This window comes from Pezoporus occidentalis, unplaced genomic scaffold (genome assembly GCF_034315485.1).
Source record: "Pezoporus occidentalis ecotype Australia unplaced genomic scaffold, CSIRO_AGI_Poc_V1 ctg48, whole genome shotgun sequence".
Taxonomy (NCBI): domain Eukaryota; kingdom Metazoa; phylum Chordata; class Aves; order Psittaciformes; family Psittacidae; genus Pezoporus; species Pezoporus occidentalis.
The window spans coordinates 6,688,107-6,705,092 of NW_026915813.1; the positions used below are offsets into that span (position 1 = coordinate 6,688,107).

Genomic DNA, 16,986 nt, shown 5'->3' on the forward strand with positions numbered 1-16,986 from the left:
TAGCAGGATAACGATGTACGTTCTCTGCTCACACAGACACACCAGCACCGGTGCGTGGGCTCGGCATGAGCAGGGAAACGCACACCAGCAGCAGCACCGGCCGCCCCAACCCACTGCTCGCGGTAAGCCCCGACCCAGCTCACGCCGCAGCTCACTGACACTTCACCGAGCCGGGAGGCACCGGCGAGCCCCCCGTGAGCCTGCTCCCCGCGGGAGCCCCTCCTCAGCGCCAGCGAGCCTCGCTCGCTCCCTGAGAGGAAGGCTCTCCCGGAGATTGGGGCGGCGGACTCGGCGTGCAGCCGAGGTGCCTTCCGGGATGGGCCCGGCTGGTGTCCGCTCGCACCCGGGACACCGCTATTTATTCAGCTGCTTCAAGAGACGACCCAGTTTGTCAGGGCTCCAGGGCCCCACCGCGGCGGCCTGGCCCCCCAACGCAGGCGGCGTCAACTGCCGGGGGCAGGGAGGAACGCGAGGTTCCAAGACCCCTCGCCGTGAGGTGTAACCTTAAACCGGCAACTGCCCCTTCGGGGATCTCAGTTCCCTGGAAACCGGGGCCGCGGGTTTTCCATGAGCTCAGCGGGCGCTGCCCCGAGCAAGGAGGGAGCCGGGAGCCGACCAACCCCCACCCGCAACCCCTCGCTGCCTCAGGGGCAGCGAGCGGCTCTTCTGCCCCCGGGAGGACACCACCGCCTCCACAGCCCAGGGCAGCCTCCCACCCGCTGCCCAACTTTTCCTGTCACGCCAGCACCAGAACCCCTTTCCTTCCTTCCACACACACACCGATGTAGTTTATCGATGACAGCTGCCTGTAGACTTTCACCAGACAAGCACCGGGGGCAGCAGACGACAACAGTTGTTTAATTAAAGCCGCTTTGGAGGCTCCCGGAATAGCTCTCTTGCCTCTGAGGCGCGATTTCTGGTTTCGCCCCGCTCTCCCGCAGCACCTCGCCTGCCGCCCCCCGCGGACAGGATTGGCCGACTCGGCTGGAGGAGCCGGCGGTGCCCGGCTGGGCGCTCCGCACTGCACTGTCATCAAAGTTAACTACGTGAAGGGGGGTGTGGGGTCTGAACAAGAAAGAGAGAGGGGTAAACCTAACTATTTCCACCTAGGCAGGACCCGAAATTACGAGGCTGAACGCATACGCGGCCATTTCGGAGGGAGAGTGGGTCCCTCTCGCACCAAGCCTGCCGCTCGCCAGCCGGCTCCCCTCGCACCGGCGGGGACGGGGACGCTCCGCGCACCGAGCCGGCGGTGAGCGCAGCCGAAGGCGGGATCGGGGACGCTCTGCTCGAGTTGCCTTGTTGCGCCCCGAGTTGCTCCAGGGTAGCGCGCAGCCCGCTCCTCAGCCCTCCTCCCGCTCCTCTTCCTCACGGGAGGGGCGGAGGCGGAGGGAAGGGGGCTGAAAGCCACACAGTAAAAAGCTCTTTTCCCTCGTTTCCCTTCTCGGCCGACTCCCCTATACGTTGAACAGAAACACTTCCAGACCCTTCCGGCACACACTAGCACCACCTTCGCCTCCCCCGGGGAGCCCGGCTGGAGGCACCGGCCGCCTCTTACCTGGTTGTAGGAGGTCTCCCAGGAGGAGGTGTAGTTGTAAAAGAAGGAGGAGAAGCAAGCGTCTTCTGACAGCCCGCAGCCAGCCATCCTCCGGGCGCAAAACCTCTTCGGGAAGGCACGCAGCAGCCTCCACAAACTCTGGCTTCTTGCGCGGATCGCCGCTGCCGGCGGTGCTGCTGCCCCGGCTGCGCCTGGCGCGGAGCGGACGGGGCGGGGGGAGCGCGGTCGGGCGAGGGAAGCGCGGATGCCTGCGCGCGGCGCTCCCGGGGGCACGGAGGCGCCGGGGCCGGCGTCACGTGCGCGCGCTCCCTCCGCTGCTGCCGGCGGGAACAGGCTGTGCTACGGACCCCGGCACCGAGTCGGCAGCGCCGGGGCGCCACGCCATCCCAGCCGGCACCGGCACCGCGCGGGGGAAGCCGGCACGACCCGCCACCGCACCGCGGCGGGGAAGGAGCTGGCAAGCGGCGACACGCGTCCTCCCCCGCCGCGCCGGGGCAGCGCCGCTGCGGGCGAGCCCGCCCTCCTGGCCGCGGACCGGCCTTCCCGCCCCGCCCCGCGCCGCACCGTGCCGGTGAAAAGTTGGGGCTGGGTTTCCACACGCGGCCCGGGGCCCGCGAAGCGCGTGAGGTGCAGGCGTGACCCCGGCGCCGCCTGAGGGAAGGACGGAGCTGGGGCGGGGCCGGGACACCGCCTCTCACCCGCCCGCGGGAAACTTCACCGCAGAGTCGGCGACGGGCCCCCACCCTGCCAAGTGCCGTTTCCTTCGCTTGCCCCGTTCTGGGGCGCGTTCTCAGCACCCCGTTTTCCAGGAGCGGATTCTTCATTGTTATTATTTCCTTTAAGCGCGCAGTGATCGCGGTAGTGGCACGGGGGACGCGTTCCCCCTCCCGCCGCTGCTGTGGCAGCCCGCGAAGCCGGGTCAGCAGGAAACCTCTCGTCCCTCAGGGGAAGCGAAAAGGACGGCGCCTCAGCCGCCCGCAGAGTTCGTCGGACACAGCGAAGTCACACTGAATATAACGATTTTAAAGTGTTTGCCGAGCAATTAGCAGACAGGGATTGGATTACGCTGACCATGTTTCTTGAGTACTCTTTACCCTGACTGCAAACCCAGCACCTCAAGCACAGTCCTCTTACAGGGGAACATTTTCCTCATCTGACACTGATGATATCGGTGATACCAATAATGATATCACAAAACTAAAATAATTATAAAAAGCAAATAATGTAAGTAGGGTTTTTTTCAGAATAATTGTTCAGATAAGAATATAAGCTTTTCATTTATAAAAATACTGGTTTTGCTACCAGATCATAACTGGGAGGGCCAGTGGTTTGTTGAGCAGCACAGTCATAACAGCCCATTTTATCAACTAGGTTGGAAAAGAGCTTTAAGATCATCAAGTCCAACCATTAACCCAGAACTGCCAAGTTCACCACTAAACCATGTCACTGAGGGCCTCACCTGCTCAGTTTTTGAACACTTCCAGGTACAGTGAATCCACCACTTCCCAGGAACATGTTCCGATGCCTGGAGGCAATTTTCTGCCATAACTCTGACCCAAGGCCCACTGAAGCTCCTCACTCCCCTGTTGCCTATTTGAAGGAAGAAACCACCACCTAGTAATACCTATGGAATCCTTTGGCCATTCTATTTGTTGAGGAAATCTTACTTTCTTGAGTCTCCAAATGTGGCATGAGCATGGAATGCCATGAAGCACACTTAAGTGTAGTAGAAACTCAGCTTCTTGATGTGAGTTGGTTTTGTCTGAATGAAGGCTAGCCAAGAACACCTGAATTCATCATCCAGAGGAACCTTTGTGACAGTCAGCTCTGTTCTGTATGAGGCCAAAGAGCCTTTCATTCTGCAGGTTAGAATTCAGCAGGAAAGTTTCCAGCAACAGAATATGGAAGCTACATCAGAAACAAGGTGTTTACTCTGTCCACAAGGATTTGTTTCTCAAATTACTGCAACATTTTCCTTCAGACACTTCTGCCTGTTAAGACTGCTCATTAGTGGCCCACAAAATTTCATGCAGTTTAAGAATTTATTTCAACTTTTCAGACAGCAACAATTATGGCATAAAATTCCTTTGTACTTCCCCATCCTTCCTGAATTGTTTCCTTCCCTTCCCTCTGAGGGGTCAGCGTTCAAAGCATCTTGCTTCTAAAACTTTAAGCAACTTGATATTGCATATTTCATCTTAAGTCTTGGTGCATTCCATCCCGACAGCACTCCAGGATAGCCTGACCTCGGAGCTACTTATTCCGTGCAGGTAAAGTCTGCACTGTAAAATTATGTGGTTTGAGCCAAAGTTCCTGTTTTGAAGTGAAAATCCTACTCTTCTCCTTTCTATTCTTTTTTTTTATTATTATTATTTCTATTTCTCCCCTCCAATAGCTGACATATTGATACACTTCAGTAGGTGGCATTTTCCCTACTTCCTCTCCTCTAGAGACAGACATGCTATATGCCCTACCAATGCAATGCTCTTTATAAGTATCAAGCAGATGATAGGTTCTTAGATATTTGTGGGGTTTACTTGTATTTTTCCTTCACACATTTTTCCTCACCCTGCTGTTAACCCTTTGCTCTAGCTCAGAATCTCTTCATTTGAAGTTCAGAGGGTTGCCCTGGGAGAGGCAACTGGTAGGAGGTCACTGGTAGGAAGTTAAGCTTAACGGCGCAGTGACCGGTTACTAATGGAGATCCAGCTGTAGTCTTTTCTTATAGTTGAGAACTACTCAGAACCTATTCAGGGCCTCTGGAGAGCACACTTCTGCTAGCAGCAAAACGAGATCTGAACACTTATTTATAGCATTATGTATTGCTCCTCCAGCCCATGTGTACAAGTTTTCAGTCAACCAGCCATTGCTGAAGTGGCTAATGACCTATTTGTCTACCGCATGACTTAGCACACTGGCATCATCACTGTGATGTTGGTGATGAAGCAAAAAAACCTTTGTATGTTATTTCTATTCCTAAATGTGCGTAACCAAACGTAATAAAATCCACAAATAACCATTGTCTGATATCCTGAGTGTGCTAGCAGCTCCATAGAAAAGATGCTAATGCTGTATTCAGTCCTGTGGACTAGAAGGAGTAAAGTGGAGATAAAATGAACTCTTTAAGGAATTTGGAAAAAAAACGGATTGGTGGGGGCTGGAGGAAACAGCAAAATCCAGGAAATGTTTGAACAACAGAAGTAACCTCAGGATAATCATCAATACTCCATCTGTATTGAAAGAAAGACCTGGTGCAGATGGAACAGAGAAAACTACTTAAATCTCTGCAGAGACACACACAGCGTAATACCGTGCAGTTAAGATGTGCCAGAGTACTAGGTAAAGGACAGCAAAGCACCTAGAAAGGCATCTTGTTAAACTCAGTCTAGAATTTAATTTAGTTTCGTTTTTGCTTCCATGATTTCAGCTTGAAGACTTTCAAAGTCTATTAAATAAACCAGAAACTGTTTTCTTGGGAGTGAAGGGTGTTACCTGCAAAGCCTGTTTGCTATGGGAATAAGGTGCATCAGGGTGAAGCTTTCAAATTGAAACTGGTCTTGTCTTCTCACAGACAGTACATCCTCATTCCCCTGAGGCTACTGCACTGTGCTGGTTTTGGCTGGGGTAGAGTTAATTTTCTTCATATTTGTTGGTATGGGGCTATGCTTTAAACTTGTGCTGAAAACAGTGTTGATAATTCAGGGATGTTTCAGTTATTGCTGAGCAGTGCTTTAACACAGCCAAGGCCTTTTCTGCTCCACAAATCCACCCCACCAGCAAGGCCTGGGGGTGCACAAGGAGTTGAGAGGGAACACAGCCAGGACAGCTGACCCCAACTGACCCAAGAGATATTCCAGATCATATGGTGTCATGCTCAGCATAGAAAGCTGGGCTAAGAAGGAAGGGGGGGATGTTTGGAATGATGGTGTTTGTCTTCCCAGATAACCGTTACATGTGATGCAGCCCTGGCTTTCCTGGAGATGGCTGAACATCTGCCTTCTGATGGGAAGTGGTGGATAAATTCCTTGTGTTACTTTGCTTGTGTCTGTGGCTTTTGCTTTACCTGTTAAACTGTCTTTATATCAACCCATGGGTTTTCTCACTTCTACAGTTCTGTCCCCCATCTACCACTGGGGGAGCAAATGACTAGCTGTGTGGTGCTTTGTTGCTGGCTGGGGTTAAACCACAACATGGATTAGGAGAAGACTAAAAACCAAGGACAGCTGTTTGAGCCAGTAATAGATCTGGTATCAAAGTGCCAAGTTTTGGGAGACACCTCTCTGAGTAAACTGTTGCAGGCAAAAGCCAGAGCATCATGAACAAATCTTTCTTTTATGTGGAAGGATATCTCAAGAGATTCCCTGAAAAGCAAGGCTTCCAGAGGTTTTGGGTTTGACATGCATATGGAGAATCTGAGATAGAAAAGACATTTGTCTTCAACTTGCATGTTCCATGTAAGCAGACAGATTTGTATCAGAACAGTCCCACAGGGATCTGGATGCAACTCAGCTATAGCCTCTAAATTAATATTCTGCAACACAAAGTGATACTCCATAGCTGTATGTTTTGTTTTGTGTGTCTCTCCTACAAACAGTGTAGCATCTGAACCCAGTGCTGTGGCCTCCAGTATTTTTAAAACTTGTGATCATAAATACCTCAAAATGTCCCGTGGGTGCTATTCTTTTATTTACCATTGTCCCTTATTTTTTTCCTCTTACCAAATTCTCAGCATTAGCAGATGCATATAACAGGTTTTATTCCTGACTTTCCTAGACGTCATTACTTGAAAATCCCTTCTCAGAGGGCAAAGGCATAGAATAGCAGATATCCTAAAATAAACTTAGAAGTTGTCTCTGTATCTTACTTGCAGGTGGGAAAAAAAAAAAAAAGGAAGACTATTTCTACTTAGCCAATGCATAAAAGCCTTTTAAAGTCAATTAAGACAGTCCATTAAAATTGAAGAGGAAAGGCTTTAAAAGTCCACTGATAGGTTTTCTATTAGCCTAATACATAAAGCTTCCTTAGCACCTTCTATCAAATTATTTCATTTTGCTTTACGAACACCTCTGGAGCCAGGTATTACATCTTTCTAATGTTTGAAGAGGTCAACAGTTCAAGTACCAGACCCTTGGAAAAGTCAAGCAACATTGTCAGCCAATGTTTATAAAAGCAATTAGCCCTAAAGGAACAAAAACCTACTTACAGCAGAAGTGGTGATTCCAGCGTGTTTAGGTTTCTATTTAACTTTCAGATAACTCGTGTCGATAATACAAAAATGTACAATTAACGTAACCAAGAAAGGAGCCACCAGTGGATGAGAACACAGCAACCATGTTCGCCTTTAAAACATCATTTTAGTGTTCTGCTTTTTCACTGGCTTTTCACTGTACTCTAGCTGAAAGCCAGGTGGCTTTTTTTCACCTTCACGTGGATGAGAGTCCAGCACTAAGCTACCTGAGAGACCTGGAGCTCCCAGAACAGCTTCCGCATGTTGGATTCATTAGCCTCAGCTGCAAGAACTGTATGTGCAGGTTTTCCAGTACTGGCATAACAGAGCAAGTTTAAACAAAGTACAGCTTTTTCTAGAGTATCCCAGAATACTGCTCCCAAACTTCAATTACACACCACCGTTCCAAATATATAAGGTTCTCCTGAAAGAAAATTGCATTCAGAAAACTGAATGTCCCTGATCAAAATGCAGAAAGCAGATACTTCCCATCCACGGGATGCTGGGGTATAGGAACGTATCAGTGCCAGCTTTTCTGAAGTTCTGTTCTGTCAGAACTCATGATTGTACCTACAGCCACAATACTTAAATACTTTCAAGTAGTGCACTAAGCTAAGTGACTAACACCTGCTTGTTCCCCTCATAGGAAAAGCAGCAGTACTGTGTCTTTGCTGTCAACGGTGAAAGAAGACACGCTCAAAGAAGCGGTCCTTGCAATTAAAGCAGAAGGTAATGAGATACTAGATGATTGTTGGTTACTGCTGAAATCTGTTACACCATCTTGTACTTACGGTTACTGCTCGCTTACTGCACAGGCAAGTTTTACCCTTATTTCACAAAGTTGAATTACATCAAAGAAGTAACTGGCACTGGCTTTGGCACTCACCATCTCCCTCCCAGAGCTGAGCCCAGGCTGTTCGGAGTCTTGAAGAAAACCACAAAGACCTGGAATAAAACTCATTTTCATAAAAGTTTGCTAGATGGTGAAGAGTGCATATGCTGATCTTCTTCATACAAAAGATAAAAGGAAAACTGCTGACTGCTGAGATAGGATGGCAGCTCCAAGGAAAGGGACAGCGTAAGAGCAGTTTTTGTAAATGCTCTTAGGAAACCATCAGAAATGAGTAACAAGGCTCTCTAAAGCCACCTAAATGCAAAGGCCAATTGCAGATCTACAGCCCAGAGAAAACAGGACATTTTTCAAAATGCTTTGATCTCACCCTCAGTCTATTGTTTGCCTTGCCTGAGTCCAGAATCTGCTGCTTGCTCTTCAGCCATGAGCTAATCCCATCTAAGCATTGGGTCATCTCGATAATTGAAGTTACGTGAAATAGGCACTGAATGAAGCAAAGCTGATTATTCAAAAAGAAAGAAAGAAAAAAGAAGTGCCAGGAGTTTAAAAGCTCGATTACATGAAATTCTGCTCATCTCAGAAATACAGGAAATTATTTTCCTTGAATTCTGCAAGATCAAGTGTGCCACTGATTAAAATTTGTCTACTGAAGTGGAAGAGCAGAACACTGATGAGTTTGATTGTCCTGCAAGCAAGATATTTTCAATGAGACTGCTAACAAAATGAAGCCACTATGAGCATTTAATTCCTACCTCGGGCCTTCCAGCAGCTTTTCAACATGAGTAATCTCCATCAGTTCAATACTCCCAAAATTATAAATAACAGCGAGTATGTGCCATTCAAACATAGGCAGGCATGAACTTATGAGGTAGCTCATAACTTCTAGATTCTCACCACCAATTAACAATCTAAATAAATTACTTAAACCCTATCAGGTTATAATTTCCCCAAAATAACATTTCTGTGATTATAGTTATGAAGGAACTAATCAAAGGGGGAAAAAACCCTAAATAAGCCAAATGAGCAGGAATCAAGACAGTTGGATTCCCAGGAGTCCCTGCCTCTAGCATGAGTATCTTTACATCTGAGAAACCCCCCACAGCTATTCTACCTGCTTCCAGATACATGCAGATCATCAGCAAAATACTGATGGATATAAACAGAATAGATTCACCACTGTTTTATTAACCATGGTAAAGATTTCTAAGAACAAAGGTACCAAAAGGCATGACAAGGTCTCGCCATCGCTTAGATAATGAAAGAGGTAAGAGGCTTCCCTATTCTGCACATTATCCAAAGCTGTGGTATCACCTCCTCATCACAAAGTGAATTAGAGACATTCAAAAATCACTTGGCTACTCCTTTGGTACTATCTCTGCATTGTGCAGGGAGGAACACGGAGGAGGGAGGAATTAAGCCTCCCAGGCGCACACTGCAGAACTTGGGGAAATTGCATTTCACCGTCTTGTGCACAATCCCAGGAAGAGCTTTGATCAATACAGAATTCCATTTTTACACAAGAAATGCCACAAAGAGGCAGCAAACCCTCAGAAATAATTGATAGATATTTCAAAGGGATTTGACAGATCATTAACTCTGGATTTCTTTGGTGACATCATCCTGTTTGATCACATTAATAAAAACAAACCTCACCAGGAGAAAACCCAGGCAGGCTCTTCTACAGACATAGTACTGCAGTTTGTAAGCACGTGGACTTTCTGTTAACCATCACCTCAAATCAAGGGAAAGGATGATCAGGTGAATACAACTATAATGTCTCTGCAAACTTTTACTGTTTTAATATTGAGGGTTTGGAAGCAGCAAGAACGAAGCTTTGCTGCTGACTTTTGTTGCTAATTTAGGAAGTTCTGTTCTGAGTTGAGACAGCCCAGGACTGATAAAGTTGTTCCTGTAATCAAATTAGTTTTATCAAGAGACTGCTAAAAAAAAAGCAAATTCATTTCTGAAACCTCCCTGCATCTAACAAGAGATCTAAATGTGAGTCTCACATCAAGCCAGTAGACTACAAACAGTTGGATTCTTAAGCTTTACTTGCAAAAATAATACTCATTGCAGGCAATTATTGTGAAGAGCAAATATGATTATGCAGGAGATCATGAAGTAGGCCATTACCATTTCATACAATGGAATATTTTCCTATTCATTTTTCCTTCCCTAATTCTTCTCCAGAAACAAGCAGGATTTCTCTAGGCTGCAGAAAAATCCCACCTCTACCGCCTCATTACCCTCTCACATCACACTGGCTGTGCTCAAGAACGTACAGAACAGACATCAGAACGGAGTGCTGGGGTGCACAGAGCAGTGAGGCCAAAACGAGCTTTAGCGCAGAAGCGCAGAAACATGTAAAGCACAAACCTGGTCTAACATCCAAAATGCTCTTGTTTCTGTTGCTGTGTGAGCTTTTCTTGAACACCGACTTGCTTACAGGGAGAAGCTGTTCACTGTCCATAAATTTACTGAAAATGAAACGTCTGCTTTCAACAAACAGGGTACATATTGTTGCGAACATTAAGGCTGAAATGTTAAATTCTTGCCAACTCTTACCCTTGATTTCTGCTCATAATCAAATCTTTTTCTTTTTTTTTTTTTTAAAGTAGGTAAAAGTAGCAGTAATTTAAGTTTACTTCCATTATACTGTGTAACGCAGTAACTCACTGGAACAAAGCTGTCAGTGCCCTCCTGGGCAGCTCGCTGCTCACCAGAAGCACATCGTGACTCGCACTGCTTTTAACCTGCTGCTGCTCCTGCACAAACTGCAGCCTTTTGGGAAAGGTTCACAGTGTGTTAGTATTTTTAGAACAACGATACTATCCCTGTCACAGTAAAAGGCTTATCAGTTGCTCGTTACTCAACCTGCAAACTGGAACAACCTCAAAGATACCATTCTAGGATTTGAAAGGTCAAATTTAGTTTGCAATTCTTTAAAATCACACAATTTTGAGAGCACCTTCAGATAGCTGAAAAGGCTGATGTTTCTGAGAATAAAACTGGTTATTGATACAAGCAGAAAGGGTTTGGCTACATAACTGAATATGTGAACAGACAAAGCAGGCAAGGAATGGGTCCACCAGCACCCACTCGCTCCATGGAGCCCACTAAGCATATGATGCTCTGAGGTTTCCTGGTTACGCTGCTGGAAGTGATGAGGTGGGGACATTTCTGCAATACACTTACCAAATAAACACTGGATTCAAATGGAAGGCGAGAGCCTACATCAGCTTAAAGAATCAGACCAACCCAAAATAATACATGTTTAGAGCCACAGGAAATATTTATTATCAACATGAATTTGTACTATGGTTTATTCTTCTATACAACATAACTACTGCATAGCTTCCATAGCTGGAAAAAGCTTAAAGAATCACTCAGAGCCAAGATGTACACAAAGTATTTTATCACCTGTCCAACATACATTCAGTGTTCCTGAGAAACTGCCTCACTGGAGTAAAAACTGCAAAATGAGAACACCCCCCAATCAGATCAACAGAACTCATCTGCTCCTGCTGCCAAAGGAACATTACTGCTGTTACCACATTCACTTCATCCCCTCAATATGGAAGCTGGGAGCTCCTGGAAACCAACTACTTCTCTCGAATGCATCAGTGTGAATTACAGGCAGCCTGAGCTTGGCATTTGCTAAAGGAGCAATGAAGAAAGGAGCAAACACTCTCATATACCAGTTTCATCCCAGTTTTGAAGCTGCTTATTTCAAGCTCAAGGATATCTGACATTCATATTACTGGAGACTGATGCCCAGTTTTGTCTGGGAACAGCTCTATGAAGCACACCATGGAAGCAAGCTACCAGTGTAAAAGGTATGAGTGGAAAAATGAGCCAGGTTGACCAAGTAGATCATTCTCCCCCCCCGCTTCACATAAATCTTACATCACATACATAGTCCTGAAGTTAAATACTTTTAAATGGTCAACAGAGTACCGATACAAGATTTTACTTGTATAATGTTTATTATTAAAACATTCAGCTGTTGGAAAAGCAAGATAAATGGCTATTCCTCACAAATTACAGCAAGTGAATAAACTCCTGTACTTTAGATGTATCTAGCATCATGGTGCAGGTTGGTTTTCTATTGCTAAACTGTCAGCAAATGAAGAAAACAATGGCAATCTGATTACAAATTAATAACTGCAGCTTGACTGGGTGGAAGGAAAACTCTTTGCCTGTGACTCTTGTTAAGGTATCTTTGTAAATGACACACTGAAAGCAAATCTCAGTGCATTTGCTTTAAGCTGCATTTCTTATGACAAATAATTAGCAGTTTGAGACGCACCATGGAGCAGCACAGGTTGAACATGACACATCACAAAGTGCTGCTGTTGCACAAGCCTCATCCAAACAGAGAGGTGGTTGGTGATCAGAAACCACGAAGCTGAGTGCATCAACACAGAATGTACTAACAGAGGCTGGCCTGTACCAACAGCTCCAGCCGCAGGGAGCGAGGAGAGGTGCCACACAGGGATACACCCCTGCAGCCCCCAGAGGGTTGCCTGTGCCACTGTGTGTACGCATCTCCCAGAGGGTTTATGGCATCAAGACGCAGCAAAGCATAAAGTCGCGATTTACTCTTTTCTCTGACAAAAACGCTAAATGCTATAAAATCCCTACAAATCTAAACACAGTACAACTGCTCAATTCTGTCCTCACGTTACTATATACATACCTAAACACAGCTTTATGTACTCAGCCATTAATAACTACCTCCATAGCTAACAAACCTAGACTGTTACCTCACATCAATGTTAGCCCTTTACTGCTTTGAGGTATTATACAGAAGCACAATCAAGACAGAAGACTCTCCTCCTTTCAAAAAAATAGACTCCTTTCACTGTACTATTTTCCTATCATCTAATCCACTCCGTATTTTCAAAAGCCCCAACACTATAAACACTGTATTTGATATAAACTTGCATTCTCAAAAACACACCTGAATTTCTCTGGTTAAAAAAAAAAAAAAAAAGGAAAAAGCACTGTAATAACAAAGCATCACTTCTCCCTGTAGGTTGTTCCAGAGCCAACAACCAATGAAGCCTACGGAAGCAATCCCTCAGCGCTCCAAAAGAGCCACACTCACACCCTCCCTAGCAGTTTGGACACATTTGATGTGAGACTGGCAACGCAGGGAATGCAGAAAACAGCTGCGGTCAGCAGGAGCAGGTGAGGCACCTCCACAGGCCAGCAAAGAGTACAGGACCTTTCAGTCAGCTGTGAGCAAACTCTTGTGTATTTTGCAGTTTCCAATCTCCCCCATAACCTACTGCAGTCCACAGCACAAGCAGGCAAACCCAAAGTTCTGGTGATGTGCAGGGCTGCAGCTGTTTTAACTGAGGGAAGCGGAGACCTTCATACTCTAGCAAACAGAGCAGCCTCACTCCTACACTGCCTTCTCGGTCTCCTTTCATTTCTCCAGGCAGCCTTTTTAAAGGTTTCCCACCAGAAAAATGGCAATGAGGTTCTGCCTTTCAACACTTAACTCACAAAAACCCCAGGGCTGTTCTCAAACCCAGGTTACTCTGTGTGCATCTGGTCTATCCCTCAGGAGCTGTAGGCAAGAGGAGGGCTCCTGATAGTTTTCCCTTCAGGACCTACGAAACATCTCTCAGAGAAGCTATGCTGTCCTTTTCAAAAGTCCTTCAGGAAGGGACAGTTATTTCTTGGATAACTCACTCCCACTGCTACATGGCTCCAAAGTCACATTAAAAAACAGTGAAATTCACAGTAGCTCTTAGGTACCCACAGTGGTTTAAGCAAGTCCGTATGTTACAGCCCCAACCCCTTACACACTCCAACCCCAGAGCCATTCACCACTACAGGACTGATCACTAGTGAGGAACAACTGTGGATTTAGCACATACGGTCCCCTCTGGGAAAACACCTCAGCCCTAAACTTCAGCACTGCAAGTGCTTCACCTGCCTGCTCTGCAGGAAGAGAAGTATTTCTAGGGAGTCAGTGACAAACACAAGTGTCCCATCTGCTGGATCCCCTGGACGTCTGAGCTTTGTCATTTCCCAGATTGCAGCAGGCTCACCAGCAGAGCTGCCTTCCATGGCTGCCAGGAGGTGAGCGGGCAAGGGGCCTGTGCCATCTCTGCTGACAGCTGGAGCACTGACAAGCTTCCAATTAAACCAGTGACACGGGTGCACCCAGCACCTCTCAATAGCTTACACAGGTGTCAGTGGCTTAATTGGGAGAAAGGAAGACTGCAGCTGCCCGGGGACACTGACTTGGCCTGCAGGATTGGCATTGCTCATAGCAAGGACAGATCCCAGGTCAGCTGTCGCTGCCTGAGCAGTCTGCGCGTATGACAGATACAAGAGAAACCAGGCCCAAGTCCCTCCTGTGTCATCTCCTCTGGCAACCACAGCCATCTGCTCCCCATCCGCAAACACCAATGCCACAGCAGCTTATGCCACCTGGTTCTGGAGTCCTCAAGGGGCTTCACATTGAGAGCTGGCCATGCCTCTGCACCTCACTGTGCCCAGGAGAGCCGGGCAGCCGGCAGAGCAGCATCCTTGAGCTGAACGCTGTGCAGAGACACTGGACACATTGGTACCTGGGGAGCAGCCAGTTTCCAGTATGGCACAGAGTGCCCTCCACCGGCAGGACGGGGAGCAAACACCACATACTGAGTGGACCCCAGGTACCTTTCAGCAGGGATCCAAACCACTCACATGTTTAGGAGCATTAGGGTGAAAGCAGTTTGCTTCAGGTCAGGATCCCCATGTTTTAAAATGGACACTCTTGTAACTGCTCAGATAAATTCATCCAGCTCAACATCTTACAGATCAACCTCCTTTCTTCCTACTGAGAACCATTTCATAGGGCAGGGAAGTCCAGACCCATCCCACAGCACCTGAAGGAAGCGAGACTCCCCCCCTCACTTACAAAACCTGAGGCACTCACAGACCCACTGTGTAGCATAAATTCACTCAAGTGTTGTGAGACACGTTCTCTTTCACAATAACTGCATTGCTAACAAAGTTTTCAAAACTTCTCCCTGTTATATAAATGGCAATTAAGAAAAAAACAACCCTGGAATTACTGATTCCAAGAAATTTCATAGCCAACCGCTATGATTTAAATAGGATTTCCCAAAGATCAGTGTCCCAGATCAGTCTAACAGGTTAGCTGCCAGCTCTGCAAACACAGCCTAGGGTTGCTCCAACCTCACAGCACAGCAGTGCAAAGCTCCTGTTCTGGGGGAACTTCCCTCATAAAGAGCTGCTCCAACTCCTCTTTGTCAGAAGGGTCAAACCTCATTATTCCTGAAATCTGACCAAATATGTTTTTAAGTATGTTTTTAAATGTAAATATGTTAAATCACAGGTTTGGGTTGGAAGGGACCTTAAAGCTTATCCAGTTCCAACCTCTGCCATGGGCAGGTACACCTTCCACTAGACCAGGATGTTCAAAGCCCCATCCAACCTGGCCTTGAACACTGCCAGGGATGGGGCAGCCACAGCTTCCCTGGGCAACCTGTGCCAGTGCCTCACCAGCTGAGACACTGGGACAGTAACTTCTTCCCAATATCTGACCTAAATCTACCACCTTCCAGTTTAAAGGCATCCCCCCACTACCTATCCCTACATACCCTTTGCAAAAAAGGCCCCTCTCCAGATGCCTTGCAGGCCTCCTTTACGTCCTGGAGGCTGCTCTAAGGTCTCCCCAGAGCATTCTCTTCTTCAGGCTGAACAAACCCAGCCCTCTCAGTCCGTCTTCACAGGAGAGGTGCTCCAGCCCTCTGATCAAATCTTACTACAAGTTCCACATAGGTTAAGCTTTCCCAAAGTGAAAATGCAGTCAAATGGTTATTTCACTAAAAATCACTACAAAATTACAGTGACACAATGGTATTTGTCCTGCAGTGTCACTGATGCTCTCGTTTGTGTCACCTGCACCTGAACACTGCCCAGCAGGGGAATTTCTCACTGGCAACAGGCACTGCGCAGGACACAACTACAGCTCTGTCCAAGAAAGATCTAGGAGTACGTTGGAAGAAAACAGTCTCCAGAAACATCTGCACACATCTCATCTTTAAAAGAACTTCCTACATAACTTAAGCAGGTTTGCCAGGGATCAACACTGCATGCACTGTATCCAAGTCATCATAACCTGCTGCTGCAGTACCTGCACTTTCAACACTGAAATCCTTAACTACTGCCATATCAGTAAAGCAGCAGTTCCATGGGGCACTACCTGGTTCCTCACCTTCTGATCAAAGCAACAGAAATACTGACATAGTGTGGCACCAAATTAGTATAAATAGACTTTATTGAAGTCAGTACCTTTGTACTGAGGCCAAAGATTGTGTCTACATAAGCACAAGTTGTAACATTTCACAACTTCTAAAAGGAATGTCAACAATTACAACGATCATGCATACCATGGTCGATAATCACATTTTTTAGAAGCATTTTCAACCATTTCTAAAGAAATGCTTGTAACATTGTTATATATAGAACTACTTTCAATAAACTGCAAAACATTGATTAGCTTTTCCAATATGAGCTACAGTGTCAACACAAAAGGGAGGCATAAATGTTTAATTTATGAAATCAGAATGGAATATTTACTGTAAAGAAAAATTAAAAAGCTTTCAAATAAAGGCCATTATTGAACCAAAGTGAAGAGCACAACTTGAACTTTGAATCCTTTCGTCTCTTAAAGCTGTCCTCTGAGTAACTTCAGTTCAAAGCATAAATTCAGTACTGTGAGTATTCCTTGGACTGAAGTTTGGCAATGATGCGATCCAACTGTCTCTTTGCTTCGCACTGTGGAAAATTGCTCATGTCATAATATTGTGGGGCAATTTTCACCAGCCTGTCAAGAAAGCAAAAGTTTGTTACTAATACTTAAACTTTAAGATGCATCCTACAGAAACTCTGCAGCTGAGGGAAACAATTATCCTTCATTTTCAGCCCATCTGTGATGCTAAGATCAATGAAAGTTTCACGCACATTTACATCTCGGTCCCATCCTGTGCCAGCACCGGAGTCCAAGGCAAGAAAGCACGCACAAGCTTGCCTCCTCACAAGTTGCTTTCTTCCTCACAAGAAGTGTGCACACACATGTCCCTCACAGGCCTCACTGCTGTCTCAGTATGTGTCACAGCAGTCCCTGCAGTCAGAGCTGCTGCTTCATGTAGAAGCCCACAGGAAACAGAGCCTACCTCAAAACCAATTTGTGCACGAGCACAAAGTTGAACCTTAACTGGCTGAAGCTTAAAAACACAATCAAAGCCATAGGACCCTGCCTTTAGGCTATGCAGCGCTTCTCAAGAAAAGGATTGCTGAGGAAGGATTCAAATCTTT

At 46.5% G+C, this 16,986-nt stretch overlaps 2 protein-coding genes across 4 annotated transcripts in view; both read right to left on the minus strand.

Moving 5' to 3' along the window:
- PPARGC1A (PPARG coactivator 1 alpha) overlaps positions 1-1,779 on the minus strand; it is a 369,112-nt gene extending 367,333 nt beyond the window's left edge. For 2 of the 3 annotated variants that reach the window (XM_062636509.1, XM_062636507.1), the window contains exon 1: positions 1,559-1,777. In XM_062636509.1, coding sequence (XP_062492493.1) covers positions 1,559-1,645 — 87 coding nt within the window. In that variant the 5' untranslated portion in view covers positions 1,646-1,777. Of the gene's footprint in view, positions 1-1,558 lie in introns of all 3 variants that reach the window. The other variant, XR_009968058.1, reaches the window with a different exon arrangement.
- Positions 1,780-15,928: 14,149 nt separating this feature from the next.
- DHX15 (DEAH-box helicase 15) overlaps positions 15,929-16,986 on the minus strand; it is a 47,822-nt gene continuing 46,764 nt past the window's right edge. Inside the window, exon 14 of the mRNA XM_062636499.1 lies at positions 15,929-16,495. Within this exon, the coding sequence (XP_062492483.1) occupies positions 16,378-16,495 (118 nt within the window). The 3' untranslated portion in view covers positions 15,929-16,377. The remainder of the gene's footprint in view (positions 16,496-16,986) is intronic.